The 19,445-nt window shown below is 39.0% G+C and overlaps 1 protein-coding gene across 1 annotated transcript in view; it reads right to left on the bottom strand.

The window, feature by feature from the left end:
* The window catches only part of LOC140230463 (sodium/potassium/calcium exchanger 2-like), a 103,749-nt gene that overhangs the window by 20,604 nt on the left and 63,700 nt on the right, over window positions 1–19,445 (bottom strand). The window contains exon 5 of the mRNA XM_072310616.1: window positions 17,148–17,285. Within this exon, the coding sequence (XP_072166717.1) occupies window positions 17,148–17,285 (138 nt within the window). The remainder of the gene's footprint in view (window positions 1–17,147; window positions 17,286–19,445) is intronic.

The raw sequence follows: 19,445 nt of genomic DNA, 5'->3' as shown, positions 1-19,445 counted from the left end.
ATTTATATGACTGAGACCAAAAACAAACAAACAAACAAATAAAGAAACAAACACATTTTTGTGTTAGACTTCAAAGTTTTATAACATGATTTTTTTCGAATATCAATGAAACTATTGGTGTTCTTTTTTTATTTGACATCATTACTCATCTGATAAAAGTTAACTTGGACATGGAGTCGAGTTTCACTGGCAGAGTTAATGAAATGTTCCGCTCCATGGCTTGGAACTGGTGTGACAGCTAGGGGCTTGAGGATGTCAAAAGACAAAACAGCATCATACGAAGGACAGGACAGTACTGGCTTAAGAAACAGTGAAGGAAAGATTACAACAGACCAGCCAAGACACCATGTTTTACTGTCTGACTGATGCGACCACTGATCTTCAGATTGACGTCAAAATTTCCATGAAAACACATACAGAGTTAGGTATAGTGGCAGCCTTGGGCTTTCGACCCTAATCCTATGTCCTACGATGACTGCTCCTTCTTGGGCATGAATATTCATGTAACTTTCTGGCCCTGATGGGAAGATCAGAGAGCTGAATATGTCAGTGGCAGAAGGGAAGAAAGACTTTGGTTCAGTGACATGGCCATCTTGATTGTCGTCTATTTTGCATTCCACAAAAAAAAAACAAAAAAAAAAAACAAGAAGTTGACAGGTTTACGGCCAGACTTAATCTGAACTCCAGCAACTCAGGGTTAATCATTCACTGTTCACTGCACACTCTATAGGGTAGCCGCCACCAATCCATATGTAACTACCACAGTATATTCCTAGCAATCCTTGCAGCAATTGTGTACCTGCGTCTGGGCCTCATTGCGAGCGTGCGCACACACACACACGCACACCTACAAAACGCATCTCAATACCATAACACGCGAGATCGTATCACATGACACGGCTCCTAGCTAAAGCTTTTCTTTCTTCACTTCCTGCCCCGTATCCACTTCAAGTTCATTGACTGGAATCAACATTTCAGATTAGCACCCAACACCGCAGGCAAATAGTCGACAGCATCCAAAGCGTTTCAACGATGTTTGTGCCTTAAGGGTACAGAATAAACATGAAGACTTTTGCTTTGTTTTTTAATTTCTCCGTTCATAAAGTTTAGAGACATTACGTTGAGTTGTAGGAAAGATTTGGCCACAGTTATTATCAGATGTGGTACTTCAATAATTGAAGTGATGGAATATACAGAAAGAATATATATTCACGATACAGTTGCAGAGATCGAAGAAATGGCCAGTTGATGTCAATAATCGGATTAAAATGACCACACATAGATACTGCATGTAGTGACAGCATTTATGATGCAGGTTAGGAATGAGTGATAAGGACAGACAAACTGACTCTTTGCATGCCCCGATGAGCACTGTGGGAAAAAATTACATTTTTCAAAGCTGTGTAACTTTTTATATTTTTATGTTTAGAAATGCAGTAGAGTAAATTGTTGGTAGATAACAAGCTTTTCTATGAAGGAAATTTTATCAAAACGCCACAGCTAATTTTGTTTGTTTTTTTGCAAATGACCAGTACTCAACATTTTGGTTTGTGCATCGTTGTGCAGTTGGCAAGCCATTGACTGAGTAAGGCATGTTAACATCACACACAAAGAGTTAACAACAGACATGTTCTGATAATTAGATGTGACTTCAATGACTGGATCACAAATGTGACAACATGTCTTACTTCCTTTGTGCCAAGCAAAATGACAAAAGAATAAAGAGGCTACTTTCTTAAATGATAAGAAAAGCAGAGCATTAAATTTCAAGAGTAGAGACATGAAATTCTATAACATCATCCATGGAAACATATACTTCTTGTTGTCGGTGAGAAAGGTTGCGACAATGCACCAACAATCCTTTGTTATCTAAACTGCTGCGAAAAGATGCAATCCTTTTCTTTGAGCATCATCAGGGCCCAGAGCGACATGTTTCAAAGAGGTGCTACCAGAATGGCTACACCATCGGACTGGAGAGGAGAGGTGGGCGGTCCCTGTGGCACTGCCATGGCAACAGGCACTAATGCACCCACAATTTGGAGGTATATTGGCACTAACATGATGAAGATCTTGTCACGTTATTATGACTTTTTTTTGTTGTTGTTGTTGTTGTTGCTGCTGTTGGTGTCACAAGATATAAGATTATTCATCTTGTCCTCAGCCGCTCATTCCCCACGGCCATTGTAATTCCATCATGTCCAATTCTAGGTGCCTAGAGAGCTGATGAATTTGATTTTGATACACTGGATGTCGGCAGCCACCGTGAAGGGATTAATTTTTTTTTTTTTTTTTTAAGGAAATGACAAAATGAGGTTCTTTCAACAATGTCCTTACAGCAGACGATGTCCCCTCCTCCTCAAGTATTCCTTATCAAATCAGATGAATTCTGTGGCCTTGACTGACATAACATGATACAGACCAGATTATTGTTTATTCTCTTACCCCTCCCCCAACCAACTAAATGAAGAAAAAATGCAATAAAGAGCTAGTTGCATGCTGAATTTTCATATTCAGTATATCTTAAAATCAAAGAAATAGTTGAAAAATCTCATTGAAAATAGTTAGAAACTCCCAACACCCCAACCCTTACCCCCCTAACCCCATCCCATGTTTGGAATGTATTTTCACTTACCACACTACATTTCAATTCCCTACTTCTATCTGGTGATGCAGCCACCATTTCAATGTTGTCGCAGTATCACATGAAAATTGATGGTCCTTGCATACATACATCACATACTGAGGCTGACGACGGCACGCAGTCAGTTGTCTTAGCCTCCTCTCGTCTATGACCTTTACTCCTCAATATTCCATCTCGTTCCCGTGTATCCGAACACGCTGATTAGCTTTGCACATACTGCAGCCGTGGACGTCATCAAATTTTTTTTTTTCTTTTTCGAAAGCCATAATGTACCTCCCAAACACAGGTTTCCATCATTTCAATTTCCATTATGACTGCAGGCACTACATTCCAATCCCTTCTCCTAGCACATCAAACAAGTATAAGAGTAAACATGTAAAACATCTTTCTGAAATTGAAAATGTAAAGTGACAGTAGAAGGAAAGACCTATCAGAACCTAAGATCCCAGAATCATGGCACTTCTTGAAATCCCATCAGATAGCAAGCTAGCAAATTGGAGATGACTACAGGAGAAACTGTTGATTCAACCACATTTGCCCTCAATACAGAACACTATAGAAAATTCAGTCCTCTCCCAAATACGTAATACATGTCAAAATGCATCAAGTAGCATGTGCGGTAAATTCCTCGATGCAAGACATGTTTGACAACGAGAATACTCGGGGAGATTTTACAATCCTTCCACCAACTTTGACATCAAGGCTGTGAATTGATTTTGTTGTCGTTGTTGTTGTTTGACGGGGTGAGAGGGTTATCCATAGATAAAGTTTGAATCTCATCATTCTCAATTTTTCTCTCTTGATTTTTTTTTTTTTTTAATAAATTTTTTCATGGGTGTTGTTCATTTTGAAAATTTTGAAAATTTTGAAAATTGCGTATACCACAGACAGTAAAAGAATCATGATGATTACAAAGATTTTAATCCTTAAATGCTGTTGCTTGACAGCGAAAAGGCATCTATGCACAGACAAGTGTAATTCTCAGGGAGCTGTCTCTCTCCCTTTCATTCTCTCTCGCTCTCCAGCACCATGGGCCTCTTCAAACCACGCTTCGGGGTCTTTTTACCAACAGATATGCAGAACAGCTCATGAATTCTCCCCTCATAAGCCCTGCATCAGGCCTGTCGCCGTGGCTCCCAATTCAAGCCAGGTTGTTTTGTGGATGGGCTATGATGAATTTTCCTCAGGTGGGTAAGAAGTCACCCCCATTCGCTCTTTTTTTTTTTTCTCTCCCTCTCTCGCATCCACCTGCGGTTATCTTGCATAATGCTCCTCCTCCTCCTCCTCTGCCATCCACACACATGAATAAATTCTACCCATCTTTTTTTTTTCCTCTCTTTCTCTCACTATGTCCCTCTATATCTCTTCACCGAATCCAGCAAATGCTTGCTGCCCTGCTCTGTTCGTGTCTTGGAATCAAACCAAAGGAGAATAAGGGAGCATTTTTGTGGGCAGCAGTCAAGTTCTGCTACCACTGGCCTTATGTCATGTATTCACTCCAGTTGGCATGTGATATGCTATGCAGGGCTACACTCTTAACCTATTTTTTTCTACTGGTCCGACTTGTTCCTGTCGGACTAGTACATACCCAGTTTTTCCTTCTTTTTTTTTTAAACTGGTCCAAACCTTAAATTTGCTGGTCCTGTTCTTTTCTCTTATTTTTTTTTTTTTTTTTTGGACTGGCCCCAACAATATCATACGAATACAATTTTTACTGGTTATTTTGGACAAGTAAATTTGGCAATTCCTGAAAAGTTACTGGCACAATAGTGATTTTTATTTGTCTGGGACAGTCGGACCGGTGCCAGTGTTAAGTGTTGTGACACAATTATTCAAACGAATACTATCTCAATCACTTTTTTCCATTTCACAAAATGTCTTATCACTGTAATTTGAACCTACTATCATCCTTCTAAACAGAACTAACAAACTCTCTTTGCTTCTCTTTTAATCACACAAGACAAAGACACTTAGTTGAATCTGAGGCTGTAATACTTCCTGTCAAGGTAACATGTTGAAAGGTTGACCATATTTCATATGCTTACCATAATTCAGACTCTTCTTGTGTTGAGCTATAACTGATAAGATAGCTACTGAACTTTATGTTCATTAATATATACCTCTTTTCCATCAATACCCGTCTATAACTAAGACAGTGAATATGAATAGAATTGATTAAAAAGAGTTTTTAATTTCTTATGGAATTTCAGAGTACAATGTCAAAAACGTGATTCGTTATTCAGGGACTTTCATGACACTGGAGAATTCTGAGCAACAAAGTGATGAAAGATCTTTTGAGTTATTCATCAAGTCTTGGTAGGCTGTCATACAGCTCGCATGATTGTCTCACAAGCAAAAGTATGACCCAACGTGCCCCACTGCAGAAGTTTTCTGACAAGTCTGACGTCAGCGCAAGGTCACATGACTATCAAGACCCCTCCCTCCCCTTCCTCCGCTGCATTCCTCATGCATTTGGAAAAAAAAAAGTGTTTCTTCAAAGAAGTTATACCATTATGCTTGTCACGTGGTCATGACCAGTTCGGCCTCAATCATTTTTTCCACGATCTACTGTCCCGCTTGTCGTTATACCTCCCGCCCTCAAGAGTGACAAACATTAAAGGAGATTGGACACGTCACTGTAGTGGAATTGTTTTTCTAAGAATTCCAAAGTCTGGTATGTGTCTTCTTTACTCTCCATTTCTAACTTTTGATTTACAGAAATAAAAAATGTCCAAAGTTCTTTAACAGAAAAAGAGCTTGTTTCCAGGGACATTCAGCTTTGCCAAAATTGGTATTAAACCGATAATGATGTTTCTTTTGTTCATTTCAATCACACCATGTGTTAACTTTGCATGTGTTCAAAGAATAGCATGCTTCAATACTGAGTTAGACATGGGCAGGTGATTTTCCACTTATTGGACTAGGGAAACCACTTGAGTGGAAGGATTACTAAAAGATCCCGCCTACATATCATAGGAAATTCTTACGTCAGCAACCTCCTCATCCTTTCTGCGCCCCGCATTTAAATCTCACAAGACTAAATTCACTACACACCCTAGCCACAGGAGGAATATAACGACCGGGAGATGCTTGATGTCTCTTAGGCTTGTACAGGTCCCTACATAGGCAATCAGCCTCATCGCATACACATGAATTGATAACAAGTCCTCGTACTACAAAAGAGTACTGCAAACAATTCATTAAGGTCCTGGGAATCCTGGTAGATCTTCCACTCCTGCTGGCAGAAAAGCCCGAACATAAAAATTTCTGCTCGCCGATTCCTCATACGTCAGAAAGCCTGCCCTGACATATAACTTTCCAAATGTGTGGAACACTAGCACGACAGGTTGCTGACTTACCAATCACTGACTGAGCTAGAAGAAAAAGGATGTAAATCTTATTTTCCCTGCTACAATGTCAATGCTCTCTGGGCTCTATATTCAGAATGTTGTGCACAATAGCAACATCCTGTCCTGAACATGCTGTGTTCTATTCATCTTACACTTTGTCTGCATGAATTGTGCTTTATCTCTTTAAAGAGATGTGAAAATTATGCACCACAAACAGAAAGAATTCACAAGTGATACTTTGAATCATGTATCAATTTTGCAGCAGAAGCAAAGCTTGATGTGCTAGCAGCTCTTGAATAAACAAACAAACAGATAAGAGACGACGTGTCAGATACTGTGTGTGTGCAAGCGACTTGCTGGCGAAAACTGAAGAAAGACAGAAAGAAGAAGTGTTTTAAAACCAGAAATATTTGCTGCATGAAACTTTCACAAATTGGAACTGACATGCTCTTTCCTGGCATGAAACTTTTTTGCAAATTGCCACTGGCAATCAATGCGTTGTGTAGACATGAACACTTTTGCGTGCACCTTACTTTCGTGAATCTTGGCTCCATGATAAATTTGAGAAAGTCTAAGGCATGCAAAAAATATTCTGGTTTTATAGTAGTACTGATTTTTGTGGAAAGAAGGATGAAATGAAAGGAAGATATTCATTAGCTGGAGCAGTATGGCTGCTTAGTACTATAAAAACAAACAAACAAACAAAAAAATCAGATCAAATGAATGTCTACAACCCTTTCTGTGTTACGGACCTTGGACGGTGTGTACTGCATTACTGGGTTTTCTGTGCCAGGTGACACTCAGGACTAATATTGACCAAATATCCAAACGGCAGCTGAATACTGGTTGGTTCTACCACAAGCCTGGGATGGACAACTCCCAATTTAGCAAAGAAAGGGTTAAATTATATGAAAACAGCTAAAGACTGGTATACGTCCTCAGCATTGCATGCTTCAGCGAAATCTCAATTTTTCGTCACTCACACATTAAAGAGAAATTGTGGTGGACTGTTCCGCAGCCAGTGTTTTCGCATTAGAATTTTGTTTTGCTCAGTGAGCACAATATCAAACGAGGAAATACATCACGCGTTAGAATGCTCGCATGTGTTGGTGCACGTGCGATAAGAGCAAAACCGCAATATCAGCAATGATGAAAAAACAAAAAAATGCATTATGGGCCTTGCCCTAATCGCATTCTGGAATGATCCCCAGAGACGGACATTGCAAAAGAAATGGATGGCATGACCGCGGCAGTACGGCTCGTTCAGAGTCACGTGGGACGTCTGTTTCACCGGTATGAATGATGATGGTTTTTAATCTGCATTTGTGTCTCGTCAGGTGATGAAGCGCGAGTAGGGGGTCGCGGACGGATGATGGGAATAAAATCAGCGGGATTCTCCTTTCTGCGGACAAGACTGATTGCGGGAAATCCTCTGGAGATTGCCCTTTGATTCTTTTACTCACTGAAGAGGCCAGCGTACCCCCTCCTCCGGATCAATTTGATAAAAGTCAACCTGTAACATGAAAGTAACCTACAAAGGAGCGATTTTAGACTAGCATTGATCAAATTGGAGCAGCAAATCAGTAGAATATTTAAGAAATGTAAGAGAAGTATATATATATAGAGGATTTTCCTTTATTGTTTTAAGGTCAGCTGACATACAGGTCCAAGCAGACCTCAAAATGGCCGTCTGTCACACGTGAGTGACAATTTCAGTACTGCACGAAAAAAAGATTTAAAAAAACTTGCTATACTTGTTCACATAATGCCATCTGAATTTGTCAAGAAATCAACTTTATTTCTATTGGAAGATATACAATAACCACATATCTTTGATTAAACTTGTATACAATTATTCATCTGAAGAATAAAAAATGCGCCCCAGCTCTCGAGGTGATTGGTTTGATATCATCATTTCCTTCACATGTTTCTACAATTCATTCGCCAGAAATAGGAAATCACATCTTAACCTACACTATGATATCGAGCATAATATTGCTCAAATGAACAAGGAGTGTTATACAAGCAATATTTCTGTCTGTTAGTTTTAGGGTGTTCATAAAGCATTGATAGAATGTTCATCCATAAATATTCCTGGACATTAAAGAGGAAAATGACTTTCCATGTGAACACCACATTAGCTCCCTTGCTGCATAACATCCAAGGTATTAGAATATCATAAGATAGTGCTCAAAGGAAGAATAATACAAAACCACACTTGCATGCTTACGTACGGATTGTATGTAATGCTTTTTTTAAAAGTGTCATAAATGAGTAGTGCTGTTACTTTCGCCGGTCTAACCAACTTTTCATTCTCTTGATGACGTCATCCACGACTAACATTCTACAGCGCATTAAACATTCCCATTTGAGCCTCCATATGTGCCTCTCTGTCTTTCTGTCTGTCTGTCTGTCTGTCTCTCCACCCACCCCACCCCTCCCTCCTCCAGTGGTGATGTAAGCCTAAATCCTAGGCTCCGGTGTCCAAGACTGTGGGTGGCTTATGCATACAGATAGGGAGCAGTTTCAAAGCTGGATGGATAGGGCTGGTGTGCATGTGTGTGTGGTTGGGGGGGGGGGGGGAGGAGTGAGGAGGGAGGTCTAATGCAGAAGGAACCTCAAAGTACTTTAAATCAATGACTCACACGAAGGAAGCCCATCACAGCAAATCAGAAACGAGGGTCATGGCATTAACCTTTAGAGGAGCTCTTCGAAAATTTTGTCAGAGTGGAGGTGGATCTTGACCCCAGCAGAAAACGATTTCTCTACACTGAAAGTTTGTATAGAAGGAATCAGTACAGATTTGAGGCAACTCTGACAGACATTATTTCTTATAACAAGAAAATTTCTATGTTGGTGGGTATAAAGTGTACAGAGTTCTTACTGGCATTTCAAAACAGGTGTCTTGATAATGTCACTGCAGTGCCAAATGCCTTTGTATGTCATCCCTGGGGTGATAAAACTGCCTATCACCAAAACCATTCATTTTCAGGAGAGGAAGAACTTTTACAATTTTTGCAACATTTTTGCAAGATAACATCAATGTTGGCACCAAACAGGGCTGAAACATTGTTTGGGATTACATTCATAGTTGTAATGTTTTAAAACTGGAATCAGTATTTTTGACATTTCATAACTGAGTTAGGTTTCTAAATATGCCGACTGAGATATAAGGTCTTGTCACCTTGGAGACAATACAATGAGAAGTCAAACCTTCTTTACCGACTTACGACATATTTTGTATCAAATACGAGATGAGCAAGCAATCTGATAGCCACATGATCAAAAATAATCACCATGTCATTCTGCTATTTGCCATATAGAATGAAATTACATTACAACCTTACAAACTAATGCAGGCACAGACAGACAAATGCCATGTGAGTAATGGAAATTAAGCAAAAGTAGAGCCCACCTATAATCCACTCAATAATTTATGTTATGCATTACTAGAACATGATATTAAAATGAGAAAAGTCTCCAAATCCTGGAAAGAGGGAAAATGACTAAACTAAAGGGGTTCAATCATAGTACCTACTAAAGTGATAGAAAGATAGACAGAAGGAGAGAGAGAGAAGGAGTAGAAATAATGCCTCCGGCACCACTTGGAGGCACCGAAGGGCTGCTGTCTTGAAGGATGATATATAAAAGTTATGCCAAGCTGTTGCCAAGAGACAACTATTGATGAAATGTTGTGGCTGTTAACCTGTTGAGGATGAGTCTCACGTATACTCAGGCAGGTGTCTATGGGAAATGTGTGTTGTAACAAAATCAGCCCATACTCAACAGGTTAAGACTGATGCAAAAGCAAAAAAAAAAAAAAAAAATGTCGGCTGCCTTTACAGAAGGAAAGAGAGGAATAAAAAGAGATACTGAAAAAAACAACAACATCTGAAACGTGACAAGGAGAGAAAGGGGGAGATAAGATAAAGACTGGACAAGAATCTTCTGGAAATCTCTGATGGGATGGTGACTCACTGCACGTCCCTCCATCCCTGTGGATGGCGGGCTTGGAGGAGCGTTGCATGGTGGATAAGGCTGGCGTGTGAGGGGGACAGCGTCTTCAGAGGCCATTCCGGCAGGGCCGTGGCACTCAGAGTCATATCGAATGATCGTGACGTGTCAAATCCGCCGTGACGTGGCTTCGGGAACCACGTGACGAAAGACGAGGAGCGAAATTGTCGCAAAGCTGCCTCGTATCTCAGCTCGAGCATCCTCATATCAAGTGGCAAATGGAGGGGGTCGGGGAAGGGTATAAAGTTGCCATTTTGGAATATTGTCAGGTGTTTTTCGTCTCCTCAACTTCGTTTCTCCAGTATTGAGAATTCCAAAGGTGGTCTCTTCATCATGCGTCATGAGAAGGTACACACTCAAGCACATTCCTCTCATCAATAAATCTTCATTTGTGACCGGCAAACACATGTACGTCCTTGGAATTCATAGCAATCATACCTTCTTCTTCTTTTCTTTTTTTGTCTGAAAAATTATTTCTAATGTGGAACAATCTATTTATCTAACTTACTGGAAGAGTGACAAATAATCATTCCCTTTACTGTGAGTTGTCTCTGAGTGTCCACAAATTATAGCAATTTTATTACGCACATTATTTATTCAATTAAAAAATCTTACATCATATGCTATTAAAATAAAAGAATAGTTGTGATATTAATAATGCACTCTGTTCCTTACATTGTAGTCCTTTAATATGAATCCTAGCTTAGAATCTTAGCTTAAGGTGTAAAATCAATTTCATTTCATATGCATTCCTAAATATGAAAAACACTTGTCAAAATATGACGAAAGAGAAAGAGTTAGAATCAAAATCAAATGTTCATTACTTTGCATTGAATCTGATCTTATAAACACATAATAGTTTATTGTTAATTATGATTGCAGTCACTTTTCCATTTCATTAAGCTCCATACAACAAATTGGCAATACAAGCAATTACAGTTGCCATAGCAGCAGTCATACATCAATGAATCAGATGTGAGTATTTGATTCATCACTAAGAGCACTGCCTTTACAGTAACTGTAAAACATTCAATTCTCCTTCATGAAACAGGCACTTGGTATTTGCTTAGCATCTAGGATTGATTAACGTTTATTGTACATGACATTAACGTCTGTTCAAACACAGCAGAGTGGGACAATTAATTATTCCAGTTGACCTCGAGACTGCAATATCCTTGACATTCTGTTCCCATAAGAGAGACTTTGAAATCATTGTGTGTGTTGAATAGATGTTTGTTGAGAAGAGTAATTCAGTCTTGTGAAGAATACAGTGCTATCAGCAGTAGATGTGAACATATCATCGGCTAAGCGCCAGAAGGACGCTATCACATTCTGAAATTTTGAGCACAAGTAAAAAGGAAACAATCAATTTTCATGAAATATAAAGTTTATGTAATCAAAAGTGGGCAAACATTTACTGGACAAAGAGATCACTTGCGGCATTCTGCCATTCATGTAATGGGCGTCCCTACTATAATGCTAGGGACACAGGTATTGTGCATCGCTCATACTGAAGATTCTAAACCTTGCCTACACCAAAGGCCTTTGTGTTTTGTTTTGCTTTGTTTTCAGTGTGCACATGTCTCAGACTCTGTACAGAGGCTACATGATGTTTGCGACATGGTGAAGTTAAGAAACTTAAAATTCTCCTCCACTGTGAATGAGTGGATTACAAGTGTCATCACGCTCCACAATGCAAGCTGTTTCCAAACTGCAAACCCTTCCCACAATGCCACTCCTTCCCACAGTGCCATCCTTGGCCTTGTCTTCCTCACAGGTGTCGGAACAAACGCAGTCCCGTCAACTCCCCTCACAAGGCCTTGTGGCACCAAACAAAGGACATGACACGACACCAATCAAATACGGAACCACCTCCGCAGAGGGCGAGAGATGTCATCAACGTAAATTAGCTGGCAAAGGGCGAGGGTGGGGAGGGGAAGAAATAATATATATCAACTTGTTGTTGGTTGCTACGGCAACTGTTTCCACAACCAGCCAAGCTTTCACCAACACTAGATGCATACGTCCTCCTCACGCATTGCGCCAAACGATAAGTCCCCATGACTGATACCCTACGTTGCCGATGAAAACGGTGCTATTTCATTAATCCAACCCAAGGACAGCATCCTCTTTGAAGCTGGTAATGGAATAAGAGAACACGCAATGTGGGGTCTGCCAGATTACAGGACTGGTATGGAGAATGGGAAACAGACTTAAATTGATGAAATTTATAGACAGACTGAGAAGCAAAATGAGCATATGATGCCAGTTTTGGTACCCTGGGACACCAAATAGAAATCTGCCATTCTGTTTAACTATTCTTTTTTATTTAGGGCAGTGCCCTGGGTTACCCCCCCCCCCCCCCAAAAAAAAAAAAAAAAAAAAAAAATGGGTGAAAGTACTCTCTAGTGCTTTATGGAAGAAAATTTTGTTGCAAAAATGAGTTCAGCAGTGCAGAAGCATCACAACTTCAGCACTTAGCACACACGCTACAAACAGCTGCATTGCACTATGCATTACCAGTCCAAGAATGACGTAAAATAAGTTATCTTAGGAGATAAGTTAGTGGATTGAAATGATCTTATTTTGAATTTACTGTAATATATAAATATTATTTTTATATTATATACAAAAGATATAAAAAGTATCATCATTATTATTGTTTTCATTATGATTATCATTACCATTATTATTATTATTATTATTAGTAGTAGTAGTAGTAGTAGTACTAAATTGGTATTGGGATCATTATGGCAGAGTGCCAAATTTTTGGCCTCCATGACATGATGGTAAGTGTGTAAATATACATCTTATGAACACGAGACGGTGCCATTCAATGCTGTACCCCAGGGTATGACAGTACTCCACAGTATCATGTGGAACATCATATATCAAATAAAATCTGTAATGAATTCAAAATGAGAAAGAATTGGGAGGATATTTTTTTAAAGATATATCCCTATCTCCCATGCTGAATATACGGTATGTAGAGAGAGAAAAAAAGAGAAAAAGATATAAATATAGCTTGGGAGACAAATACACAGTAGATACATGCAGATACCTACCAGTAAGATGATGATTAGGCAAACTGACAGACTCAAAGAGAATCACTTAGCATGTGATCTGGATGACCAGAAATGTGCAACTCTGCGATTGCTTTTATTCATGCCACGTAAATAAAAACAGGCCCTCCACTTGAATGGGCACCCTCTGGACCTTTAACAGACACGAAATGTTGACAAAGAGGCTAGACACATTGTCTGAGCGTTTCAAAACCTTTCAATCACACAGAGTTCATTTGCAGAATTAGGCACCGGGGATTAGATCAGCTTGTTGATCTTGCATCGCTAAAGGTCGCTTCAATCAAAGGCTCAGTAATCGCCGACCACGAAGCCTTCGCCGGATTCACGTTCCCTCATTCGATCGACGCTCCTGTTACTCTGCAGGTTTGTCCCTCTTCTTCCTCTTCTTTTTTTTTTTTTAAAGATGGAGACAACTTGGGGCCCGAGAACATCAGTAGCAGGTACTTTATCCTTCCCTGCCCTCCTTTCCCTACCTCCCATTTATCTCTTGTCATGACTCACTGCATGGCTGCATCCGCTAGTCACTATCACTTGATCCAAATAAGATCAGAGGGAGACAAGTTTTACGTGAAATCACTTCTCAGTGCCATGAAGAAATCAATTTTCCTTTCAATATTTACACACAACTAAAATGAAACTGACATTCATATCACATTAAGATATTTCTTGGACTGCTTAGAGAAAGGAGACTCACCACAGCATTGAAAGAGATATTAATTTTAAATTTGGAAACTTTCATGCATACCCTTCTATCATTGCCTATAGAGGTCCGTTTGTGACATATTGATTTGCATTCCCTTAATTCTAATCTTCAGGACAGTACCCCTTCATCCTTAATCCATTAGATAAGGATTTGTGGGGTTTTGATGATGATTTTATATTATTTGTGCCTCAGATTTCTATCTACAATGGGTCATCAAAATTCTGACATTCATAGTTGTTTCTTATTCCCTAGATCAATTTCCAATACAAAAACTCAGACCACAAAGCTTTCATGATTCAGATGAGCAGTATCTCCTTAGCATGTAAAGAAAATCATTTTAGTACATGTTTCAAATCAGGACTGCATGAGACTTGCACAAATGTATTCATGACAGCTTTGCACAGACAGCTGATCATAGGCTACAGTCTTCAAGTAATTAAAAAAACATTTTTGCGGGTCATAGAATTCACGCTTGCCAAAAGTACTGCAAAACATGCACACACAAAAAAAATAATGTTCAACAAATATTTGCATTTTTACAGTATCTCAGGGACTTGTAACACCACCAAATGAATTAGATATGGCAAATCTTTTGTGGTGAAGACTTTCATGAAATGAACAGATGACAGTGTTTTTATGTTATACCTTCAGACATGTGGAATGTATTGTAACACAAGTATTCCTTGCCAGTGAATTATGGGTGTGTCTGAACAGTCTTCGCAGTATTGAAACTGGTCACCCAAGCCACAAGTGGTATGATGTCATGTCTCTAGACTCCATTAGAGGAAATACATTGTATGTAGCAAATGCAGGAGAAGTCTACCAGTCAATACGTTAACTACCGGCTTTCCTTGAAGAACAGAATACATTTATCTACGGGCACGAATTGTTTCGAGAACCGCCACCGCAAGGGGCTTCCGCTCGCTCAATAATGCAGGCCACACTGATCTTGTGGGAAGGGGAGTAGGGGAGGGGAGGGGAGTGCTGCGGGGCCGGCAGGGAGGAGACAAATTCCTCACTTTGAATCGCGTCACGTTAATTGGTGATGACATTTGTGGGCTGCATAAATCGAAGCTTCATTTGGAATGGTTTAGGGAGGCTGGTTCCTCGCTGAAGGGTGATCAAAGACTGGAGTGATTAGAAAGAAAGTTTCTTTTACTTCTCCATGCTGAGCCATCCACCAAAAGGTGATGAACTACCCGGGGGGGGGGGGGGGGGGGGGTGTGGAACCATCTCACATCTATGAAGTAGAAGTATCATTGACTTAAAACTCATGCCGCAACATGTGAATGATTTGATCACAAAAATGATTCTTGCCAATTTGGGAATATTTGTGGGTAAACCTGCTGAGAAACAGAGAAAAGAATTTAAAAAAATATGGAATGTTTTTAATCATAACTTCCACAATATTCCCGTTTGAATGCAACAAGTTAGGTATCAGTGGAATGGTTTTATTTTGCTTATCTGATGATGGACTTACTTTTAATAGAATGTTTGAAAATGGCATTTAACTCATTTTACAATCAAAGTCTTCAGCTCTACCTCCCTTGTTTCTTCTCTTATACTTTAGCAGAATTGAGCAAAACTAGGAATTTAAACACAGCTTACAGTTTTTCATTATGCCTATGTAAGCATGATCCATATGGAATAGAAATCAAAATATTCTTAATTGAGAAATTAAATATTTACATCTCTGGGCAACAGCAGGTTATTAACACCCTAAGAACAAACATGTGTACATGAAATAAAAGAAATGAATGGAGAGTTATGAAAGAATATGATTAAAACTACATCTATCATAATGGGAAAGAGGTCTTTTCTCAGTGTGCAGCAGTAAACTATCAATATCATATCATTCTGTGTAGTACTGAAGATGATGCTGAAGTTACACTATGAGAAAAAAAGGCTCAATTAAACATGCATTGTACAATGTGATCACTTAAAAGCTCACTCAAGCGCAAGTCAATAAATGGAATACACCACCCCACTTTTTTTAACCACTTTTTCAGCTTTCTTTCTTGATGAGTCTTTACAAACAAAGCTATCATGCGGAATCGAACCATGTGAAATAGATCAAAACAGACTCAATTAAAATGCCCGTTGCAGATGGCTTGCCCCTACAATCCATAGGTGCTAAGACTTTGTGCTAATGATATTCTGTTCCATTGTACGTAGGGACCATGTGTAGGGACTCATGAGATGCATCTACAATTAACGTATTGGTCAATCTTCCATGCGAATGACGCACATCGAATCCACTCGGGAAATAGTCATTGCAGGTCTCCCCTCATTAGCAATGCACTGAGTTGTATTTTTAATCTTGCACTGATAAGGCCCGGCCTAATTCGGCCACAGTCCATCCATCTACATTTTACTGTGACTGATGATGACCATATTCAATTTCTAATGAAAATTTGCTGAGTAGAAGCACTGACGCTTTGATCTTTGATACATAATATAGACTGTAGGTTCTACAACCATGTATATACATATGTGTGTGTGTGTGTGTGTATGTGGTAGTTTCTGTGTGTGATGTGTGTGTTTGTTGGCAGGGAGAGTATATTTTTTCTTTAGTGCAGTTATGTGTAAGTTTGTGTACAAATGTCAGCTGTATGTTGTGTCTTTTAGGTCATGGACAGATTGATTTTTTTTTCATTGATCATTCATTGCTCATTGTATATTGTGTATACATTCAAGATGAATGTTCTGCCACGAGAAATTATAGAAATCAAATAAAGACTACTGCAAAAAACAAAAAAAAATGTGAGTGTGCAATATTCCAAATTCACAGTATGTTCATGATACGTGACGTATTACATATCAGCGAACGACTCCCTTACTTCCTTTAAGGCGAGAAAACGATTAATCCGACCACTGTGCTTAGGTAACTCAATATCCCTGAGTCATTCGCATGGATGCACAAACCCAAGGATGCGTGCCGAACAAAATCCACGTGCTTGCATAAGCACATGGCATCATGAGAAGAAACAAACCACCATAATATACCGACACCCACTATCATACATACTGAGATACATTGTTTTAGACAAAAACAAACAAAATCAATTTTGAAATATCACGTTAGCATTCCCCTAAAACTGTTTTTTTCATATACCGGTATCATATAATAATGTATCATTAATTATCATTTCCATCAAATTGATGTATATGAATATACATTTTACAGTGCTGTTTGCAAACTGAACTCATTTTTGTAGCATTTTCAACCTCTGTCACATACTTGTGTACTCAGAGAGTCATATCCGTACAGCCAAGTTTATTTACTCCTAAATCACTGGTGTGCATATGATATTAACAGTCAAAAGAAAGAGAAAGAGAACATGTAATGAACTTACCGGTTTCCGAACATCCGGCAGAGTGAAGTAGAGGAGGTAGACAAGTGGAGCGAGAAGGACGTAAGTCACCTGTTTCCTCCAACCTGAGGGCCAGCTGATGTCTAGGGGCTCCTCCACCTCCATATCTGCCATGTCGGGCTGTGGTTGCCATGGCGACCGCATCACAAGTAGAAGTCAGAGGGGAGAGGAGGGTGGGATGAAAAAAACAAAAACAAACAAGCAATAGAATTGAAGGGCCATATCAATCTCTGAGCAGGAATATTTTGCACATTCCCTCACTGGAACTCTAGTCAACATACCACAATCATAAGAATACCATATTCTTGTTTTTGTCCAGATAAAGTGATCAATAGCTTTGTTGCAACATTCCTTCTTTCATACAAATAGCTTAACCTTTAATTGCTGAACACCAATCAATCAAAAGTGCTCACAGGCATCGTTCATCACATTTCATATAAGTCAGTATCAAACAGCATCACAGAGTGTCTCTGTGCATGTAAGGAAGGATAATAATGCTAGAACCATTCTCAGTCATTTTGCTTTAGTTTTGGTGTGTCATCATATTCTGTGATTGCATATCAAACATTTGCTTAATGTTCACATGATACTTGATAGTAAGATGTTCCCATCTCAATAAGCCGGCATTAAAACTGATAACACTTAAGACAACAAATGTTCATCAGCAATTATAAATTTGGATAAGATCAAACATGATTCTAAGAAAGTTTTTTTTCCTTCTCCGTCCATCAGATTTCTCAGCCGTCACTGAGCAGGACAATGACTACTTGGTGTCTTCAGGGAATTGTTAATATCCCTTATCATCAAGACGGTTGTCAACACAAATTATAACAAACAAAACAGGTCAAAATTTTCATGACATATCTACCTACATCAAAAGTGTAATTTGATATTCTTTCTGCTTTTTAATTAGAATGCCTTAGTCATTTATCAAAATGAACAAGAATGAAATGTGTACTGAAATTGTCATAACATCAGTGTCTGTGAAAAATACTCAGATCATATATTTTTTTCTGATGCCAATTATAAGTCTTGTGGTAATCCTTCACAATTTTAACTCGTCCATCTGGTGAACCCATCTGTGGACACATGAGGCTCTTAGAAATGTGAAGGTTAGTTGTCCTGACAGTTTGTATACTTTCGATGTAAAAGAGAAAATTAATAAAATGAATGACATCTTAGCTTTCATATTTGAATCATCCTCTTTAAAAGGAAGGCTCTGAATACTGGTTCTGAATACTTGTTCATAACCATCTAAGCACAAACATAGATTACACTGCCCCCTCACCCAAATTGTGTCATAAAAAGAAAAAATTCTGAGAAAAGAAGAAAAAACACAATTCGCAAGAATAAGGAGCATAGGGAGACAATTTTAATTTTAGAATGGGTATTTTAAAAATACTTTAGGATGGAAGAACAGAGCAGAATCCCAAATTAAACCACAATACCACAAGAAGCTAGCTTGCTTTATATCAGTGCAGTGTTGCAGATGGTAATGCTGCCAAAGTCTTGAGTTTCGCATTTATGAGAAAATATGGAAGAGGCACCAAAATACAAGATTTATTTCTTTCTAGGACTGATATTCAAAAATGTGTGTGTCCATGTTGTTTGCCTTCCTTTTTCCTTTCTTTTTCTTTTTTCTTTTCTTTTTCTTTTTTTTTTTTTTTTTGCATGGAAAGGCAAGTCATCTGATGGTCATGTTTATCAATCATGACAGTCAGTTACAAAATCAGGTCTGATTCAATTAAGCTTAATAGGAAAAATGGTCTGAAATATGAAACACCCTGCATTTACAGAAAAGTATGCATTCTATCTGTGTGTGCGTATGTGTGTGTGTGCATTTTTCATGTGTCTGTACATGTATGCTTTTGTTTGTGTGTGTGTGTGTGTGTACAGTAGTTAGGTATATAGGTTACTAACTGTGATCGGAGGCAATCCATCATTTCATTCCCGGCATATCAATATCTTCTTTACTGGGATAATGGATAGGTTTATCCACCACTAACATAGGTCGGCATTCTCATCTCTACGAAAGGCGATACGTTCTAGGTAAAATGATGATGTTGCTTGAAAGGCCAAATGGGCTTCAAGGGAGACCCCTTTTTTTTTTCGGCTATTTACCGTGCCTCACACGTGCGGACCAGCCATCATTCACTGGGCGATTGTCTCTCGATTATCCCTGGCCACCGGTCTACGAGGAAATCAGCGTTCGCAGAGCTGCTAATCCCGGGATCAATTACCCCCTGGATAATCCTAAGGCTTCCTGAGCTGCCCCTTGCA

Source organism: Diadema setosum, chromosome 7 (genome assembly GCF_964275005.1).
Source record: "Diadema setosum chromosome 7, eeDiaSeto1, whole genome shotgun sequence".
Lineage (NCBI taxonomy): Eukaryota > Metazoa > Echinodermata > Echinoidea > Diadematoida > Diadematidae > Diadema > Diadema setosum.
Note: the sequence above shows the minus strand (reverse complement) of the source record. Positions and strands in the feature narration are given on the sequence as shown.